General features: G+C 34.7%; 3 protein-coding genes across 3 annotated transcripts; 2 read left to right on the top strand and 1 right to left on the bottom strand.

Annotated features, from left to right (window-relative positions):
* The first annotated feature begins 642 nt into the window (after positions 1–642).
* On the top strand, positions 643–2041 carry LOC125824028 (nuclear transcription factor Y subunit C-1-like). Its single transcript, XM_049503382.1, has 2 exons — positions 643–654; positions 1508–2041. The coding sequence occupies exons 1-2, from the start codon at positions 643–645 to the stop codon at positions 2039–2041; spliced, it is 546 nt and encodes a 181-aa protein (XP_049359339.1).
* A 4881-nt stretch (positions 2042–6922) lies between these two features.
* Positions 6923–11759, top strand: LOC125824187 (nuclear transcription factor Y subunit C-1-like). The gene is made up of 2 exons (XM_049503549.1): positions 6923–7672; positions 11476–11759. Exon 1 carries the CDS (start codon positions 6984–6986, stop codon positions 7668–7670), a length of 687 nt encoding a protein of 228 aa, XP_049359506.1. The 5' UTR covers positions 6923–6983; the 3' UTR covers positions 7671–7672; positions 11476–11759.
* Positions 11760–13355: 1596 nt separating this feature from the next.
* On the bottom strand, positions 13356–21787 carry LOC125824195 (protein transport protein Sec61 subunit gamma-1). The gene is made up of 3 exons (XM_049503556.1): positions 21655–21787; positions 21450–21568; positions 13356–13592 (listed from the first exon to the last, which is right to left on the bottom strand). The coding sequence occupies exons 1-2, from the start codon at positions 21746–21748 to the stop codon at positions 21453–21455; spliced, it is 210 nt and encodes a 69-aa protein (XP_049359513.1). The 5' UTR covers positions 21749–21787; the 3' UTR covers positions 13356–13592; positions 21450–21452.
* Positions 21788–22289: the final 502 nt, after the last annotated feature.

Below are 22289 nucleotides of genomic sequence, written 5' to 3' on the forward strand. Positions count from 1 at the left end.
CAGTTGCATTGTACCTCAAGCATCAACACTTCTACCTTCATTAGGTTTAGCAAATTTGTAATTAGTTTTCTTTCTCCTTTGTATATATAAGCACCAGCATTTATCTTATTTCCATTTCTGTCTGTGTTAATATAGAAATAATCACCCCTTGTCCAAAATTTCATGAAAAATAACTCTGAGCAGTCGATGGTAAATGCAGTGGCAACGGATATAACGAATAAAGTTATGAGTGAATTTAATAATTACTTTTTGTATTAGAAAAAAGTGTATAAGTTACCATTTACCAATAGCACAATAAAACAAGTTTGATGCTTATATGTGTTTAACCAAATAGGCTTTGTTTGGTTGCAAAATAACTTGGTGGACAGGATGAGGTACATGAGAAATTGAGAAGGATTAGAAGAAAAAAATTGAGAAGGCAAATCAATTAAACTAATTGTGTTCTCTTTTGTAAAATAAAACAAAGTAAACCTAATTATACTCGCAAAGAAAACAAGAAACATGAAGTTACTTTATTTACTTGTCGCCATTGTTGGTAAAATAACAAATATCTTTTATATACATTAGCGTGCTTAAAGTGTTGAACCTAATTCAAAAAATTTCAATGAGGCGCACTATAGATCAATTGAAAGATAAAAAAAAATGTCGAGGAGTGTGAGATTTTTATCAATTTGAAAAGATTAACTATGATAGTACATAACCCAACTATGTAATTCGAGATCCAATGAACTAGGTTCATATATGTAATAACAAATCATTACTTAATATGCATTATTAAACAGTCATCCTTTCCTATGATGTCTGAATATAGTGTTATACCGCAAATTAATGAGGTTAAGTTAAATGTTTAATCAAATTCATATCTTGTGTAGGTCGTGTATTGCTCTGCAGAATACATTTGGTAATTGTACCAATAGATTTTTAAACACTGATGAATCTTAGGATATACACATGACATGTTAGTACAAAATTTGCGATAACAACAATGATCTTGTTAGTATAATTATGTGATATATATAAGAAAACTCTGAGTTTATAAAAATTGAAATTCGTAGTACATAGAAGTTCTAAACTTCACCAATTTTTCTATAAAATTAGTCTTGTTTTACCAAAGTGTGATTCACAGTCTAAAAGACATCAAATTTGACGCATTGTACACATATCTGAAAGCCCATCGATAACAAACTTTTTATTTCTTTCTATTCATTATTGTTTTTTTGGTGATATATGGAGGATTCTAGAAAAAAATTATTAGAATAACTCAAAAAGAATTATTATTATTAATATCTTCATTCATTCTTTAATACTTTATTTACTAGAACTAACTAGTATTTAATATCTTATTGACTAGATTTGGCTAGTATTTAATAAGATGATTTTCTTACAATTTTATTACTACATATTAAATTGTAACAAATTTCCATTAATAGTCTTAGCTTGAATGTAGATTTAAAAATGTCTAGGTTCATTCATTTAATTAGATTTATTTTTTTCTCTCTATATATAGAGCACACAGTTGCATATATGTATCAGTCTTCATTTCTGTGTGTTTGAGTTTGTAAACATAGAAAAAATCATCATGGAAAACAACTCTGAGAAATTCGCAGTGAATGCAGCTCAATCCGTTGGGTACCCAACGCCGGCGCAGCTTAACCTTGAGAAGAAGCAAGAAAAGCTGGAGATGTTCTGGACAGACCAGCGGAGAGAAATGGAGAACGTTATTGATTTCAAGAGCAACCTGTTACTTCCACCTAACCGCATCAAGAAGATCATGAAGACGGACAAGGATGTCCGAATGATCGCTGCTGAATCACCTGTTTTGCTTGCTAAGGCATGTGAGTTGTTCATTCAAGAACTCACCCTTCGTTCCTGGCTTAACGCTCAAGAAAACCATCGACGTATTCTGAAGAAGGATGACGTCACTGATGTGATTATGCAGACTGACACTTTAGATTTCCTTCTTGATGATGATGCTACTGGCGGCTCCACACCAAGTGTTGTGCCGTTCTATGTTGATGGAGGCAGCAATGGGCGTACATGATGATAATCTTGATCATCAAAGGTAACGTTCTTATTTCCTTAAATTCACACCTATAAGGTTACAAAAAGTATTGATAACATACTCTGTTTGATAATGAAGGTTTTGATATTCAGTATCCAACTCGCGGTTAGTGGTACTTCTGATTAGCGAGCAGCAGTATTGGTGAGTCCTCGTCACTTCGAGGACAAGTACCCTTATCTTTCTTTTTAGTTATTACTTTCAGTTTCAGACAGTTGGAGTTATTAGCTAGGGGTTTGCCCTAGCAACTCATTCTAGTAAAGGCTTTCAAACAGTCATATCAATATATATTCTGCTTATGTTATTTCTTTCAGATATGTTAGTCTATCTCAATGTTATGGACTTTATATAGATATTTCAGATTTAGCTTATGCGTTTATGTTTCAATTTTCTATTGATTTATGTTAATTTTAGCTAGTGTCAAGCCAGCTTGGGTTGCTTTCTAAGCATCTTATCGGGTTTAGGGATAATCTTGGAGCGTGACATAAGATTCTAAGCTTACAAAAGAATTTTTTATTCATAAAAATTCTAAACTTCACCAATTTTTCTATAAGTTTAATCTTGCTTTATCAAGATATAATTCATAAATGTCTATGACACACCAAATTATACTTGAAAGCCCACCAAAGCTTCTTCATATTTTTTCTATTCATTTAGTTTTTGCAATATGTGGATGATTATTGGAAAAAAAGATTTGGATATCTCAAAAAAAAAATATTAGTGTGTCTAGGTTCATTAGTTAATATCTTGTTATAATTAGTATTTAATATGATAATTATCTAACAATTTAATTGATACATCATATGAAATTGTGTTTTTTTTAATCACCCGATGTCTAATACATACATAGCCTAATTAAATCCGAATTCGCGCAAGGAAGTCTCATCGAGTAAAACACTCCCTAAAAGGCTTTTATCATGCCTTTATTCTTTGGCCACCTTTACTGGCATTAATCTTCATTATTTTCTATGATCTTATGGGCATTGCAAGCTTTTTCATCCATTCGCATGAGATTATTGATTGTTATGTTATCGATTTGATTATGGATTTATCTTGATTGTTATCGTTCGATTATCGGTTTATCGATTATTGACTGTTAATTATAGATTCGATTATTGGTTTAACTATTAAAATTTGACACGAAAAAATTATTTAAAAACAAAGTGACAAATCAAATGAACAATGCATATGAGTTGATAAATTGTATCTTGCTCAAAAGCAAACAATCGTACATTGTAGAAAATTGAGAGCTTGAGACAATCAAAAATAAAAATATGAAACTAAACCCTAAGTCGAGACTTTTTATACCAAATGGTATATATATAATCTATTAAATTTACTACATGTCAAGATGTTACTTCAAACCAATCAAAAATTGATAATCAAAATCGTTGACGAAACAGGTAAATTAATAATCCATTATCAATAAATAAATAACTTCTTTTCTATTCAAATTAGCGATTTTGATTCAATTTTGAACAACCCTACTTAAAGGTCGGACTGCCCCATCAAGTAATTATTAAAAATATATTTCTTTATTTGTATTAAGATTTGATTTTTTTCGTCAAAAAAATAAATATAAAATCAAATTTTCTTTTCAAGAAACTACTCAGTGATGTCCATTCCATTGATGAGCTACGTGTTAACCCACTAGCTAGTGACTTTAGTCTGTAAAAGACAAAGAGATCCAACTAGTTAGAGTTAGGCAAGATTTAATTATTTATATATTAATCAATTTTATTTATTATCTTAAAAAATAAATTTTAATGTGCTAAATTTTATGCATAATAATTAAAATATTATAAATAAGATGTATATAGTTTGAAATAAAGAAAGAAAACGAATGTTTGACCATCCTTTATAAAAGTACTAGATAATGTTGCTCGTGCTATGCACGGGCCCAATAATATAAATGGTATATTTTGGGGCTAATAACCGAGTTTTTAAAACGATTGTTTGCGTGGATAAATGAATACGTTTTTTTATCTCAAACCTGTATTTTCTTTGACACTATTTAAGGCATAATAAGACTACCCACATACAACATTTTTGAAATATTTTATGTTGTCAATTATCATGATTTATAGTATTTTTACGATAGATTCACTTCAAGAATCAGTTGATTTTTTTGTATTTTTTTCAAAACATATTTTTATGTTGTCAATTATTATGATTTATAGTATTTTTACGCAATTTTTAAATATAAAAAAAATAAGACAAATAAATTAAATTGGATCCAATATATGTTATTTTTGTTGTCTCAATTTATGTGACACAAATGAAATTTGGAGAGTCATCAAATTTGCATTTTTTTAAAAAAAATGTTTGAAGTTATTAATTATTGTGATTTATAATATTTTTATGTAACTTTGAAATAATGTACATTACTGGTCACTTTGTCCTAATTTATGTGATATGGATAAAATTACAAAATTAACCCTTTTAAAATGTCTTTCAGATATGTTAAGTTGTTAATTATTATTATTTATAATACTTTTTTGGTAATATTAAAATGATATGTGTTATTTTTTATGTCCCAATATATGTGAGCCTGATAGAATTCTGAGAGTCAACCTATTTTATTATATAACTTTTAAATATTTTAAAGCTTTTTAAGTCATTTGTAAATGATATATGTTGCTTCCTTGATTGGGACTTTTTCATTTGTGAGATATATATATATATATATATATATATATATATATATATATATATATATATATATATATACATATTCTATATTATTTTAAAAGGGAGTTTATGCCCAAGTTCTACTATATAATAAATATAATATATAATATTCAAGAAAGTCTCAATCTTGAATATTATATATTATACTTGGGTATAAAATAGAATTTTAAAAGTCCCACAAGTATAATATATAATATTCAAGATTGGGAAAAGTCTCAATCTTAAATATTATATATTATACTTGGGCCTAAACTCTCTTTTATAATATAGTAGAATACACTGTCTTTTCCATTAATATTATTTTATTAAGTCGTTCCTCATTTAATAGTATTAAAGATTTAATACTATGACAATACATAATTAAGAATGATTATTATAAACTTCTTAAAAAATATATTCTTACACGATCAATAAGACAAATATCTTTATTTTTTATCTTATTTGTCAATTGTCACACGTCCATTTTATTCATACTGACAAGTCTAAACATGCTAAAAGTGTTAAGTTCCACTTGATTAGTCATTCATGAAAATTTATATAGAAAATATATTTTCTTTTTTCTGATCAATGTAAGCTAAATATTAACTTAATATATAGTAACTTTTAAAATTTATTAGAAAAGTTGATCTAGATATTCGAACTCCGGCTTATTCTAATTTACATGGAGAAAGAAGGTGACAATTAGCTAAAGGAGTGTTCTACTTCACTTAGCTTTCGAGGTAAAAGTATACATGGTTGACGTTGAGTCTAAATTAAAGGATATGTTATTGAATAAATACTTTTTCGAAGCAAATTTTCTTTATAATATATGATCAGGGGCGGAGCCACTTTGTACTAAGGGATTCATCCGAACCCCCTTCGGCGGAAAATTATATTAATTATATATGGTTAAAATATTTTTTTATGTATATATAGTAGATGTTGAACCCCCTTCGGCTATTTCGTGTGTCTATTTCTACAGATTTTAAACCCCCTTATTGAAAATCATGGCTCCGCCACTGTATATGATAATAGCATCTAAATGTGTAAATGTCTTATTTAAACTTATAAACGCATGATATAATATTTTTATAGCATTTTTAGTTTAAATTTTGAAAGGAAAAAAATTGTGCGTTTACAAGTGTCTATTAGTAGTCAATTACATAAAATATGTCATTATATTTAATTGTACACATCATCCTCAATTGAAATAGGCTTGAGATTTTACGGCTTTCTTATGTGGCTAATACATATAAATAAATGAGAAGATATATTTTAAGTAGTTACTTTTTTTTTTACCTATTAGTCACTTGAAAACACATGGAAAAAAATAATCTTAAATTTAAATCCAACTCGTAATGATATTTTTTTTAATCATATACTCTTTATTAGAGATATATCTACCTTGTGATGAAATTTTTCTCGTTTTTCTTTTTGGGTATTTGAATAAGGATGATTGGAATTCTTACTTAGTTGATTACACAAATTTTATTTAGGAACACTTTTATTTAACCTTAATAAGAATTTAATTCTCCCATATTCTAATTTTCTCCCCTAATTTTTTTTCCCTCTACCTCTTTTTTTTTATAAAAAATATGAGGGTGGCCCCACTTTAGCTAGATGAGTCCACATGTCATGTGTGAATCTCTCCATGTGGCATGGTGTTACTTATGGATAAGCCAATTGACTTGAGTGCCTTTTTAATGTGGACCCCACCCCCTCTTTCTCCAAGAATACACAAATAAAACAAAATATATAGAAATAGTGATTATATATTTATTTATTATCCATAAACATTCTCCACTCTTTATAAGATTTTCATTTTATTAAATTAATAAAGTATATAGACCTTCATTCCTCATTTGCCTACCATAATTATACTTGACTTCAATCATCAACACTTTTTTTTTGGATTTTTCGGTGTTCGGAGCTTATATTGGAGCTTCGACTAAATTGAGGATATTTCATTAATTTTAAAAAGACTGATTTAATTTTATTCGACACACAATTTTAAGAATATATCAAATATATTAAAATATGATTTTAGATATGTCAACGAAAAAATAAACTAATAAAAAAATTAGTTCATTCCTTTTAAAACAAAGATAGTAGAGTATTTAGAAAATGTATGTAATTAGTTTTTTTTTTTCTTCTCCCTGTATATATAGAGAGCAATTACATTACTTTATTGAGAGGTTTCTTACATTTCTGTCTCTGTTAATACAGGAAAAATTGCCCCTTGTCCATAAAAGCCATGGAAAACAGCCCTCAGCAATCGGCGGCGAATGCAGCGGCGGCGGCTGCAGCGGCTCAGTCCGCTGGGTATCCGACTCAGCCACCTTACCACCATCTCCTTCAGCAACAGCAGCAGCAATTACAGATGTTTTGGACCTACCAACGCCAGGAAATCGAACAGGTTAACGATTTTAAGAACCATCAACTTCCCCTTGCCCGAATCAAGAAGATCATGAAAGCTGACGAAGATGTCCGTATGATCTCCGCTGAAGCACCAATTTTGTTTGCCAAGGCATGTGAGCTTTTCATTCTGGAACTGACTATTCGTTCCTGGCTTCACGCTGAGGAAAACAAGCGACGGACTCTGCAGAAGAATGACATCACTGCGGCGATTACGCGGACTGACATTTTCGATTTCCTTGTTGACATTGTTCCGAGGGATGAGATCAAGGAAGAGGGTGCTGGTCTTGGGCCTGGCATGGTGGGTTCCACAGCAAGTGGTGTTCCGTACTATTATCCACCAATGGGACAGCCTGCTCCACCTGGGGTGATGATGGGAAGGCCTGCTATGCCTGGGGTTGATCCTTCAATGTACGTCCAGCCTCCGCCACCACCGTCGCAGGCGTGGCAGTCCGTTTGGCAGGCTGCTGAGGATAATTCTTATGCTGGTGGAGGCAGCAATGGACAGGGTAACCTTGATGGTTAAAGGTAACTTTCCCGTTTCCTTCAGATCTGGGTAAGCTAGGGTTAGAAAAATAAATTTGTCAAGTGGAATTTCTTTCTTCCATTTTTGAGGTTGGGGCGTTAGTAATTCCTGTTAAAGCTGCAATATCAGATAGTATCTACATACATTTTGGTTTTTATATGTTTGCCTTCTTGCATGTTGAGCTTTACCAAATTCGAGTAAAGTACTTGAATGATTTCGTGCATTCTTTCTTTACTTTGTAAAGCACAATTCTGTTCTGCAATCTCATTGATGTTGCAACATTGGGATAGAAGTTACACTCTAGACTTTCATCAATCAATTTTGCTTCATATTTCGCATCCTTGGAGAAAATGATTTGGGGAATCTGGATTTTGCCTAATTTAGAGCAACAAGCTGATATGCTTTCACGCATTTGGTTGACACTCTCTACGAGGAAGGAGTTCGTGATTGATTCTCTTAATCGGAAAGTACGAGATTTTCTTGCAATGGTAACTGTCTGCTTAGATGGCGCCAAAGCATAAGCTTTCAATTTTCTTACCAATTGAATGATTAGATATGCATGCTTGGGATATGCCATCCATAACCGTTTCCTATTTTCCTGAGAAACTACTGATATCTGATATATTGATCGGTGATGCATTCCAACAGAAAGTGTTTTCTATTTCCAAAGCCTTTTATTTAGTTTACATGCATGTCAAGGTACAATCTTGCTTTTTCCTTACCAAGTAATTATTGGTTATGCTAATGCATACTGAACATGTGGCCGGTAGGTAAAGTGGGATTAAATTGGGTGCTAACCCCGTTGGCTTAGAATATGTCTTATAGAAAAGTAAATCCAGAGCAATCTGTTTAGTTGGAATTTTTTGTCTCCTGTTAATAGTGTTGACAGTTTTTTGGATTTTGTTAACTGTTTGACCTAGCTTAGTACTCCTGTAAGGGAACTAACTCTCTTTCCTTGTATACTTTTACATTTAGCATCACCCTGATGCTCTTTAATGAAATCCTTTACTTAATCAAAAAAAATCCAGAGCAAGTCTGAAGATCTAAGATAGTTTGATATGGTTAGTTATAACCATTTCTTTTCTCCTTTTTGTCCTTTGCATGAATCCCAAAAAAAGAGAAACTAGGACAGATATGGTACGCTTTGCATGAGCAGTTAGCACGCTATTGACTTTCTCTTCATGGTAGAAGCTCATCTATACATTTCCCAATAACTGTGTCAGTAGGGGTTCCCACTTTGGCTTCTCAATGAAGCTAGAGTAGAAAAAACATTCACTGTTGTATGATTCATTTTTAGGGGGTGAGTGGAAGTATATTGTTGACCTTCAAATCATCTTACCGGCCTATTAATATTCCTTGGACAAAAGAGAAATCTTTATCTTGAAATGAGAATTTTTTTCTTCAAGCATGACGGTATTTCTAGGATTGATGAACTTTGTGATAATGGCTTCTTCAATGGGTCTTTCATCAAAGAGGTGACAACAGGTTCTGATTGAAACAAACAAAAATTGGGGAAATCAAATAATTATAGTGCAGTTAAAACTGTAAAAGAGAACTTTTTTTTGTTGAAAATGGTGGTGTGAAGCTTTCATAGGAGAGGGTTTTGTGAAGCAGAAAAAGACAAAAAAAATACAGAGAGCTTTACTGCATGTTTCTGTTGTTTTCTGGAGAAAACTTAGCAAGCTTATTTTTTCTGTACTTAACATGTTTTCAGTTCTAATCTAAAACTGGACTTACTTTTTTTATTAGAACTGTGTGTGGTTGAATGTTCCAAACTTATTTTTTCACAACGACAACACACCCATTGTGATCCCACAAGTGGGTTCTTAGGGGGGGGGAGTGATGTACGCAAACCTTGCCCCTACCTTGTGTGAGGTAGAGAGGTTGTTTCCGATAAACTCTCAGCTCAAGAAAAGTGGTTCCAAAAACATGTTTGACAAATGTAAAAGTAAATGATATGGCTAAAATACCGGAGAAAAGAAAAGTACTGACAAGAAAACAGTAAAGAACACTCATGTAAAAGAATCAACAACAGTATACAATTTGAAGAATAAAATAGTAATTAAATAATAATAATACTGATATCGTTAAGTAGAAGAGGGAGCAGACAAGGTGCTCTAAGCTAAACCATGCTCTTCCTCAAGAAAGAGAGAAGTCGTTCGACTACCTACTAATCCTCTACCCCAATTCTCAGCCACCATGCTTTCCTAGCAAGGATAATGTCCTACGGTGAGTTGAAGATGTGTCATGTCATGTCTTATCACCTCCCCACCCTTCCCTGGTCTACCTTTACCTCTCCGTAGACCTATAACATCCAAACTTTTTTTTTTGTTTTAATTGAAACTTTAATAATAGTTACTTCAATCACTTGCTCGACTGAAATTATATATGGTTAATTGATGATCATAGTTTATATTAATCTTGTTTTCATTTGGAAAATGAATTAGGGTTACTTCATTGTCCTCCGGAAGATAATTAAATATTAGTCAATCTAATTCCCATGGTTTGGCAGATTAAATTCTTGAAATCCTCCTTTATTTTTTTTCCTCTTTGACCCCTATTCTCTTTATAGGTTAATCTATTTGAATGAAGAGGAAGGAGGGAAAAATTAGAAGGAACTGGAAAAGGAGGGAAAATGTCTTGTACTTATCATGGTTGTAAAGGATGAAGAACAAAGCACAGGATGAAATATTATCGAAATAAAAAGAAAGACTTAATTTGCTCTATGTTTAAACAAAGTTGAATTTCAACTGCCTATAACCTGTGAAGTGTGGACCTAACAGCAGTATACCATTCCCACTTAATTAAATAATTAATAGCAGTTCATTGTTTCCATGCCTCACATGATTTACCTTCTATTTGAATTCCTTGCATGTTAATAGAAAGTTCACATTGGTTCAACTAGCGGATCATCTAGCGGTGGTAATGTATTTATTGAATGTGTATAGAACATGGTTTTCTGATAAGTGTTATTCAAAGAGAACAACACCCCCTGATGCAAACAGTTTGGGACTGAATTTAAGGTAAACTACCAGTAAGTGAAACTAAAAAGTCAGATTTAAAGTTATGTGCAAAAATATCTTAAAGAATTATGGTGGGAACTCTCTGTTGTGTTTACCAGGAACTATCCTTCAATAGAGATGTACTTACCTCGCTTGCGATGGTACTTTTCAGAGATAGATAGGAATGTAGGATTGGACTATTCAGAAGCTGACACTAGTTACTTTTTTTCCTTTCTAACTCAGCTTAGGCAGTTTATGATGTAATTCTGCTGGCTTTATTCTCATTAGAAGTCCATGATTTATGGGCTACGGAATTTAGAAATGTTGCCAAAGGATTGTGCTTTCTTTCTTTGATGCTGAACTTATCATTGTTACCACCTTTATCCATTGCCCTATTGATTCCATCCTTCTTTATTTTATTTTTTTTGGTTAGATGGTCTCATAATTAATGAGATATTTGTATTCAGCAATCCATGTGTATTCATGTTATTTCACTCATTTTTGGCATGTATTGATTTGTTTGGTATGATGTTGGTATCTTTGTTCTTAGATGACCTATGATTGCTAATGTTAAATATTTAGTCTCTAAATTGTTTTTCTTACTCCAAAATTATCTGTTTATAGGCTATAGTTTGTTGATGTTGTTGTACTTGTGAGGCTAAGCATCTAATTTATCTTTTTAGTATTTGTTTGATGTAGTTTCGTAAAATGGTTCTGTTTGAGGATGCAAACACTGATTTCTCATGCATATGGTTCAATTATTAATTGTTTTTAATATTTTTTTCTATTTGATCTTGCTGCAGTTAAAATCCATGTATGTTGTTGATCCAGATGCTTAGTAGCAGAACGGAAGCTATTAGTTACCAATGCTACAGGTCCTCTCAAATGTGAATGCACCTTATTACTATTGTCCACGGATACTGGATTAACTGTAATGACTTGAATCCTTTAGTCGTTTTGTAAGTAAAAAACTGTGTGTAGTTTATCAGAATGCCTATGAAGTTCTGGTTTTCAGTGTTATGATAAACTTGACCTTTGCATAACAATTGTGTTATGCTACTTTAATCAGTTCTCTTTCTGCCCTTCAGTATTTTGACCAGTGCTCCGTGCTATAGTAATATGATGGATTATTGGCTATGGGATGATAATAATAAGAAGAAAGTCTAGAGGGCACTCAAGAGTTGGCCTGTTTGGATGGGCATAATTTTGAACTTGTTGGAGTGTTTGGTAAAATTTAAAGTTTTTGATCATTGTTTTCGGCTCAACAGTTGTTTTGGTTTGATAATTTGTTAATTTTTTTTTTAATCATAAATAATTATTTTATTCAATATAAATTAAACTCCAGCATTTAAAGAATACTTTTTAGCACTTGGAGCTTACAAACTTCTTAAATTCAGTCAATTCAAATGAGCTCAATATATTTTTACTTATTTATCTAACACTAAAAAATAAATAAAAAATTCACTTGTTTTCAAGACAATACTTTTTAGAAAAACATTTTTCAGGCACCAAGCATTCTAAAGGAGAAGGTATTTTGATGTACTTGTCAAACATAAGCAAGTGTTTTTTTTTTTGTTGTTGTTGTTAGAAGAGCTAATTCTGTATCATTAAAAACAGAGATGGTTGCATAATTGTTGCTTGCATTTAGATTCTAGTGTTTAAGTATTCAAGATTCACAACGCAAGGTTTTGTTTTAATTTAAATGTTGCTAGCTACAGAACTTACTGTATAAGTTTAGGGGGGGAATACATGATAATATTTTGTATTTCTTGACTCGAGTCCCCAGTGTTGGCTTCCATTGTTACTACTTCTGACAAAAGTGCCCGTATCTTGTAAGATTGAGTATCTTTACTGAAAGACTAACATGGTGACGAAGGATTGTTAACTCTTCGACAAAACTAAATCTTCACAGAGACTCAGAGAGTGATGCCTTTTAATAAGAAAAGACTTCCTCAATAAAATTGAAAATACAACCGAGTTCAAACCCTTTCGGTTGGTTGACTTCTAGCCGCATCTATACACATTTGCCTCAAAGTGATGTACATAGTTTTGCTAATGCAAATATACTCAAGAAAAATGGAATTGAATTCTACCTCTCCTTATGCTTTCATGAAGGAAAAAAATCATACAAGGTGAGCAAGGGAGAAGAACAAAATAAAAAGAGGGGTTAGGAGAAGGAGAATTTACTCACAAAGGAAGTATGAGCAAGTTGAAACATAATCACGAACGAAACAAATTCATCAGATGTAACGGAGCAAGACTTCACATCAGACTCAAAATCAAATGTATTGAAATAAAACTAAGGATGACAAAGGCCTCGAATAATACAAGCCTTAGCTGCCAAATCAATACTCTCATTCTTCTTTCTTAATTGTACTTTTCATGATAAAGCATCTTTCTTTTTCTTTTCTTTTTTTGATAACCGAGAAATCCGTTTGTGACCCGCCCTTTGGACCAATCACAGCCTTCTAAACTCGGTGGATAATGGGCCCGCCCCTCTACCCTTCTCCACTTAAATACCAGGCTTCGCTTTGCATGGTGTGGGGCTTGAACCTGAGACCTAAGCCACAAATCCTCCACCTTTGGCCACTTGAGCTAGGCCTTGGGGGTCATGATAAAGCATCTTTCATGAAGAAAAATAATCATAGAAACATTTACCTCTGTATCAAGGGCACCAGAAAAGTAAAACTACGAGATAAATACTTTGATCTGGAAACAAGTGTACAAAATTCCAATATGAGGGTGCAGGGAGGTGATAAAGGCAATTTGAATGCTACAGTATTAACTCAGACCAATAAGAGGGTACTGAATAACATGTCAGAAATATCCAACAGCCAGAGGTTACAAATTTAAACTAAATTGTGAGGACTGTCGTCATTACTTCCTTCTATATCTCCATTTAGTTTCTCCTTCACGCGGCCTGCAGTTTCACAAAAGAGTTTTCAGTTGTCTTGTTGCAAAGCACCACAATATACATTCTGAAGAAGAACGGGGATTAAAGCAGTATCTCCAGATAATTCACTGCCATGGAGTCATAAAGGCATTTAACAATCCATGGAGTAAAACATCCAAAGCCACAACAGGATTGGTATGCTGAAAGGAAAAATCTAAAGATAGGTATCAAATAAGAAGAACCTAGTCGAAGTTGACTATTGCCATTTCTTTCCATGTTGGGACAAACATGACAATACTTGGAGAGCAGGTTCGATGATATGTTGCCAAGACACTGCTATAAATTTGCACAATTCAGTTTGTTGCACACAATGGGGATTGGGGGTGGCATTGTGATCAGAAAGCTAGGATGGACCATGAGTTACTAAGGTTCAAATCCAAGCACGGACAATAACGGTATGTTATTTCTTCCTATGTGAGTCTTGGTGGATTCAAGGTGCCTGCAACTTGGCCCTGACACACCATCATCAAAATTTGCATATTGTGTTTCTTTCATATTACTCCTAGAAAAATTTCAGTTTTTACTTTTGAAAATTCAATCAAATGATTAATAGAGGTTGGACGGGTGCACGACTTTTTTTTACATGTCATGGACTGATTCATAACTCAAGGATATCTTCCCATCCTGATGGCATCTTTCTACATACAATTTAATAAATGAATACAGATTGGTGGCTTTTGTGAAAGTAGGGAAGGGAGAAAAGGACAAGGAGTTCTCTATCCATTGAAATTATTTTGATGGTCCGAGGTCAGTATGGAATTGGGATCCATAAAGAAAAAGAATGTAGTATGTTTACCAACGAAGGTTATCATACTTTCTACAATCCCAAGATAAGCATGGGATCAATTTTAGGTAATAGAATGAGACCTTTTCACAAAAGGAACTAGTAAACTAAAATGCATATTAAGGGGCTGTTTGGATATTTAAAAATTCCTTACTTTTTTTTTGAACTTGGTAACTTAAAAATTCCTCACTTAATGGAAAATAATTTTGAAACATTGTTTGACTTTGTTACACCATAATAATATTTTGGTTAGTTTTTGATGACAAGTTTTTCAAGTCTGAAAATTTGGGACCAGTTTTTCCGTGAACTTCTCTTTCCCACTCACAAAACTTAATTTTTTTCAAGTGAAATACATATTCAAACATAACTTCAACTTCAAAAACTCTTCTTTGCAAGTTTCAACCAAATTATGCTCAACACTTACTAACACTTCCAGAAAATCTTTTTTTGAGATAAAGGTAACTGTGTATTCACAAAAGGCTCATCATCAAATAAATGATGAGCATAGGTCACTTACAATCTCATCAGAGCAAATCAAACTACCCCATGGGAGATTACAAATTACCTATGAAGTCATCAAAAAGTTCTATATCCCCCATCATATCTTGTTTACACCAAAAGTACAAAAGACTAAGACAATTCATTCTAATTTTCTGGATGTTGTTTCTCTTATCCTCAAAGCATCTTCCGTTCCTTTCTTTCCATAGGGACCACCAGATGCAGGCTGGGATTAACTCCCACCAATCTTCATTTGACTCCCTTCTTCCTATCTCCTTCCAGCTGTAGAGCAAATCCTTAGTGGACTTTGGAATTGCCCAGCATACACCAAGAAGACCAAGAAACATGTTCCACAAGCTTGTAGCTACTTTGCAATGAAGGAATAAGTGACTATAAACTTCTGCATCTTGATCACACATAAAGCATCTTGAGCATAATTGTCTGCCTTTCTTTTGAAGCACTTCATGTTTAAGCAGGCCCTTTTGCACACTAACCAGGCAAAACATGAGATCCTCAATGGTATTTTTATCTTCCATATTAACTTCCATGGCCAGTTTCTGATCTGTGTTTGGCCAATATTGTATCTGCAGTAACATGACTTTACTGTAAACACACCTTTGCTTTGCCATCTCCAAATAGGCTTATCAGGTTCAGTGGAGGTGCCTGGGAAGGCATTGAGGATCTGAAACAGATTAATGACCCTCTCGATTTCCCAATCATTCAAAGCTCTCCTAAAAATGAGATTCCAACCCTGAAGACTCCATAGCTGTGAGATTGTGGCCTTGTTTTGAGTGGTGAGCATAAACAGGTCTGGGAAGAGTGATTGCAGGCTTTCATCCCCAATCCAATGTTCATTCCAAAAATCAATTTTCCTACCATTTCCCACCTTTAGTGAGATGTTACCTTTGAATTGGGGCCATAATCTTCTAATAGTCTTCCACACATTGCATCCAAAAGTTCCAAGAGCCTCCTCAGTAATCCAATGGCTTTGTAGTCCATACTTCATTGTGATGACTCTTTTCCAGAGTGACTGATCTTCAATGCAGAATCTCCACAACCATTTTTGAAAGTGACAGTTGTTCTGAAGATTGAGCTTTTTTATTCCCAACCCCCCTTGCTTTCTGCTAAGAGTAAGAGTATCCCACTTAACTAGATGGTAACGTTTGTGCTCTTTATTTCCATTCCATAGGAAAGACCTTCTGAGTTGATCGATCTTTTTCACAATGTTCTTTGGAATTGGAAATAGGCTCATCATATATGAAGGAAGGGCATCAAGGACAGATTTAACTAGAGTCAACCTACCTCCCAGGGAGAGGTATTGACTCTTCCACCTAGCAAGCTTCTTGTTACATTTCTCCAAAACTTCACTCCACACAGTTGTCTCCTTATTTTGTGCTCCTAAAGGCATGCCCAGATACCTTGTAGGTAGGGTTGCTATTTGGCAGCCAAGATTTCTAGCTAGCAACTCCATATTATCCACTTGATTCACAGGATAGAGAAAACTTTTTTGCCAATTTACATGCAGACCAGATATACCTTCAAAGACAGTAAGGATTGCTCTGATGTGTCTAATTTGTATCACCTCAGCCTCACAGAAAACTAAAGTATCATCTGCATATAGTAGATAAGTAATCCCCACCTCATTGTCCTTATTCCCCTGATTCTGAGCCTTAAAGCCTTTAATCCATCCATTAACATTTGCTTTTCTGATCATGTCATTGAGGCCTTCCATGGCTAACAAGAAAAGAAAAGGTGAGAGAGTGTCACCTTGTCTCAAACCTCTTTGTGATTGAAAAAAACCTTCAGAGTTTCCATTTATGATCAGGGAGAATTTAACAGTGGATATACATAACTTTATCCAATTGAGCCATTTCCTCCCAAATCCCATGTCCTTTAAAACCTTCAGCAGAAAAGCCCAATTGACGTGATCATAGGCCTTCTCTATGTCCAACTTACATAAAATTCCAGGAATTTTTTGCTTAACTCTGGAATCTACCAACTCATTAGCAATTAGTGCAGCATCCATGATTTGTCTTCCTTTCAGAAAGGCCATTTGGTGTACATCAACCAGTTTCCCCATTACTGTCTTCAACCTCTCAGTAATCAGTTTGGAAATGATCTTGTAGACTCCTCCTATCAAGCTAATAGGCCTGAAATCTTTCAATTCTTCTGCTCCAGGTTTTTTAGGAATCAGTGCTAGGAAGGTGGCATTGAAAGACTTTTCAAAAATTCCATTTTGATGGAAGTTGTGAATTGTCGGCATCAGATCCTCTTTTACAATTCCCCAACAAGATTTAAAGAAACTCATTGTGTAGCCATCTGGCCCTGGAGCTTTATCTCCATCACAAAGTTGTAGGCATTGCAAGACCTCTGATTCAGTAAATGGTCTTTGCATCCAATCCTTTTCTTCCTGAGAAATAGTTGGACATTCCATAAGGTCAAAGTTGGGTCTCCACTCCTCAGATTCAGTGTAAAGTTCTTTGTAGAAATTAATCACGGTGTTCCTGATCTCTACAGGGTCTTCTACAACCTCTCCTCTGTCTATCAACCTATCAATAGTGTTGATCCTTCTGTGGGCTGTTGCCATTCTCTGAAAAAAACCGTGTGTTATTATCTCCTTGTTTCAACCATAAAACCCTTGATTTTTGTCTCCATTTCGATTCTTCATTTTTTGCCAACTTTTCCAGCTCCACTACTATGGTGGCTCTTATTATCACTTCATCTTCAGTCAATTCCCTGGTTTCTTGTATCAAATCAATTTCTGCGAGTTCCTCCAGTAAGCTATTTTTCTTACTAGTGAGCTCCCCAAAATTTGACTTGCTCCACTCCTTGAGTTTCTGCTTTAGCATTCTTAGTTTGATATTCAATATGTAATCAGGACAACCTTCCACTAGAAATTCATTCCACCAACTTTGAATCAAGTTGGTGAAACCGTCCACCTTTAGCCACCAATTCTCAAACTTAAAGTTTGATCTTTTCTGCTCCCAGTTACCACTTTCTAACAAGATAGGACATTGGTCAGATAGCACTCTAGGTAGTAACTTTTGCCTGATGTTTTTGAATTTTTCTTCCCATTCCATCGAGTACAAGAATCTATCTAGTCTAGCTGCACTAGGATGATTGATGCCTCTAAACCAGGAGAACTTTCCACCATTTAAATGAGGATCATGTAGCTCCATCTCCTCTATCCACCTTGAGAAGTCAGACATAACATAAGAGATTCTGTTACATCCTCTTCTTTCTCCCATAGTTCTATTGGTATTGAAATCTCCACATGTAATCCATGGACCTTCACATAAAGTCCTGACTGCAACCAATTCTTCCCAGCATATCAACTTCTCATCTCTGGTATGAGGAGCATACACTCCAGTGAGGTACCAGGTGAAAAAATTTTGAGTTGATACAAACTCATACGTAATGGAGTATTGACCAGTTTCAACAAGGGTCCCACTCTAGATTCTACTATCCCACAGCAGCAAGATCCCCCCACAACTGCCTTCAGCTTCCAAGTAACCGCATTTCATCCACCTACATGACCATAGTTGTTTGGCCATTACTTCTAAGTCCTTGCTAATCTTTGTTTCCTGTAAACAATAAACATCTGCCTTCCACTTTTTCATTAGACTCTTCACCATAGTTCTCTTATTCTGATTGTTCAACCCCCTTACGTTCCATGTAATCAAGTTAACTTTCATTTATAAGTTAGGCTTAGATTCCTCCCTCTACTTCTGCTTCCTTCCACCTCTTCATTTAGGCTGGATTTTAAGTTTTTCAGTTCATTCTTTCCAATACCTCGGCTCTTTGGAGTAGAGACTGCCTCACCCTTCCCCTTCTTATCAAGTTGTATTTTTCTCTCATCAATCTTCATCAACAAAGCTATGGTTTCTCTTTCAAATCCTTCGAAGGCCACCCCATATGTGTTGCTCAAATCTAGGATATGAGAATTCACCCAATTTGAAGCTTCTGTTTCGCAGTCTTCTTGGGAATTTGGAAGCTGAAAGTTGACTGGTTCTGCATCATGAATATGTTGAAGTTGCATGTCTTGCTCTGTTGATTGTGTATCGTTTGTCTCCCCTCCTCCTTTTTCATGAGAAGTTTGTTGTGAACCAATCATACCTGATTTTGTTTGGATGCAAGATGAATTTCTCTCTCCTCCATCGACTTGCGTCGCCATGCTTGTTTCTTTCGCCGTGTTTGTTTCCCAGTTCCTGAAGGCTTCCAGAAATTTAGCTACCAGGTCTTTTATTTCTGTGAGGCCTTTGTTTTCTGCCATGTGATTGTCACGTGAGGGTTCATTAAAGTTCATGGGCCTTTTTGAACTCACAGGAAGATTTGTAATGTCTAATGTCTGTATGCTTTTGGACTATTGGGCCTGCGTTTGAGGGTTTCTGGCCCAATTTTTTTAAATTCAAAGTGGGTCCAACAAAATTCCTTTTTAACACCTCCCCACGTGGTCTCCTGCTGACACCACAACTTTCCTCTCTTTTATCCTCTGGGTAAATCCTCGATAACTGTTGGATAACGGGCTTCTCCTTTCCCTCTTCTACGATGGCGAACCTCACCGGAATTTCTGTCCACAGTTGCATGGAAAAAGAGATTCCAGCATTGATAATGGTCACCTCCTTCGGAATCTTTGACCCATCGCCTTTTACTTTGATTCGAGCCCATTTGAGATGATTCCGTAGTTGTGTCTCTTCCTCAGTTTCGATCCAACCTCCACAGAGATCTCCGATGGCCTTGAAAATAGTCTCTGACCAGAGATGTAGAGGAAGGCCTACAATCTTGGTCCAGATCGCTGTTGGTTTATTCTCCATATCTGTGGCCGCTAAAGTTGGGGACCACCACTCTAACCGGACCCTTGAGTTGTTCCAAATCCACTCACCTGCAAGCACCTGTTCTGCCGTGGTTTCCATCGCAAACTCAAACAAGAATTTTCCAGCTCCCATTTCGTAAATGTTTAGGCCATGGCTTTGTCTCCAAAACTTGTTTGCCCAGCTTCTCACCTCTGCTAGGTTTGGCAGTACATTATTCCTTCCTTCAAAATCTCCAACTAGACTTCTCCGCAAAACTTCACTGTGGGTGTTTGAAGATTCATTAATGCAAATGATTCCCTCTTCCTTCATTAATATTGCTTGGCCATTAACTCCGTCCCCTTTTTTATTAGACCATTTAATGCTCCTCACTGCCTCTGCAAAGGGATAATTGTTGTCTACCAACCTCTGCTTTGTACTTTCCACCTCCTTTCTATGACTAGAAAGGAATCTCCCCATTTTGTCTGCTATGTTTCCCCATCCTGAGTTCAAAGTCAACCGGGATTATGATAACAGACCTCATTCTTCCCCTTATGTTTATCAGACTCAAATATCTTCCATATTTGTTGAAATTCGTAGCACAATATATTTCTGATAGAGGTTCTAGTCTCCTCCATCTCTTCACCACATTTCCTTTCGTCTTTGAAGCTTTCTGCATGACCTGAGTGATCCAGATCATTGATTTCTTGTTGAAAGAAGTTCTAGTGACGTTTCTTTTACTCCTCTCAGTCCATTCGTACCAGTCGCCTGTCGTTCCTTTGATTCTCTCGAGATCGTAGGATTTAAAACCTACGGAAAGTAAATACAGTCCTCCATTGATCAGAGGAGGGGTTAAGGAAGGAAAAGGGAGGGAAGGTGTGGGTGAAGGATCCCGGTGATCAGAAGGACCACCGGAAAATGGATGTTGATTTTGGATCTAGTTCATATTTTTGGGAATCATGCCTGGGAGTGATTTGGTATTTAAGGAATATTAAATTTGCCTAGAAAATCATGTCTTTTGTTTCTTCATTCTCTTCTGTCCTAATTATAATTAAACAATATTTCCAATAGCATCTAAATAATTAAGAGACTGTCTAACAGAGCTCATGATAATATTGAAATGAAGGTTAAGCTGCCAATATGAGGAGCAATCCACACAAAAAAATGCATCACTTCGTTAAAAGATAATGTCTAACACAGCTCATGATACTATTGAAAATTTGAAATGAAGGTTAAGCTGCCAATACGAGGAACAATCCACACAAAAAAATGCATCACTTGATTAAATAGGAACAATGATCATCATGTACCACACTTCACATGGTCAAATTTAACATACTTACCATAGCACTAGATTTACAGACGCCTTGAAAACCAACAGACAGCTGGACATATTTTGTGTATTCATGATGAAATTCCCACGATAGAAAAATATGTACTGGAATTATGCATAAAGAAAACTGTCTCTTGTTCTTCCCAACCAACAAAAATCCTTCTTTTATGTGAATAAACACCTGTATTCACTTGTAAAGCTAACTCCAAATCATAAATAATACAGATCAACTAGGCTCTTATCAGCAACTTGATCATTTTTGTTTCAAAATATAAAAAAACTATTTGACACCAATTGATTTGTGCATATACATGCATAAACGAAATACCGTCAAAGAAGCCTATGGCATGACATTAACACCAAAACCTGAAACTGGTCAACCAGATCTAGCGATATCCACATAAGAGAGCAGGAATTACCGATTAAGAAGCACCAACGATGATGTTGTTGATAGGAATGAAGATCAATTTGACGAAAAATCCTACAAATCCCATCACAACGAAGCCGATTGCAGTACGAGTAGCAACTTTGGTGAATTCTGCAGAAAAACGTTCGATTAAATTGAAGAACATATACAAATCTATGGATTGAATACACAAATCAGAAGAGAAATGTAATTAGTACCTTTACGATCTGGCTTGTGGCACCTCTTTACAAGCCTAACGCTGTCTTTGGCGAAATCTCTAAGGGGATCGAAAACAGAGTCGAGAGCATCCATTTTTGTTCAGACAAAAAGTTCCAAATTTGGTTCCAGAGAAGAATTTTATGGCACAAAAGAGTTTCATTTTCACCCAACCCGCTATAAAGAATTTGGGCTATGCTGGGCCTTGCAATTCAAATGGGCTTTTTTTATTACTGAGGGCCCATGGGAAAGTCCTATTGCCCTATGCCAAGCCCCTAACAACTACCTTAATTACCTAAAAATATTCCTATAATATTTACAAATTCTTCCTACGGTTTAAAATAATTACACATTATCTCATTTATTAATGGTGTCATATCAAATTTCAAGCTAGATACACATATATAGATGTATTTTGCTACCAGATACACTATGAAATATATATAAACAAGGAGAGAGGTGAGCAAAAGAAGAGAGAAGCGAACTAGATAGGAGGGAGAGAGTCTGTGTATTTCAGAAGAAATGTGAATCACACTTGGTGCATGTATTTGGGACGCAAATACATGTGAATTCACTTAGATATAGTGTATCTGGAACAAATTACACTTAATTTTGATCTCATATATTTGAGATTCAT

The sequence above is a fragment of the Solanum verrucosum genome, unplaced genomic scaffold (assembly GCF_900185275.1).
Source record: "Solanum verrucosum unplaced genomic scaffold, falcon-dt-bn FXZP01000088.1, whole genome shotgun sequence".
Lineage (NCBI taxonomy): Eukaryota > Viridiplantae > Streptophyta > Magnoliopsida > Solanales > Solanaceae > Solanum > Solanum verrucosum.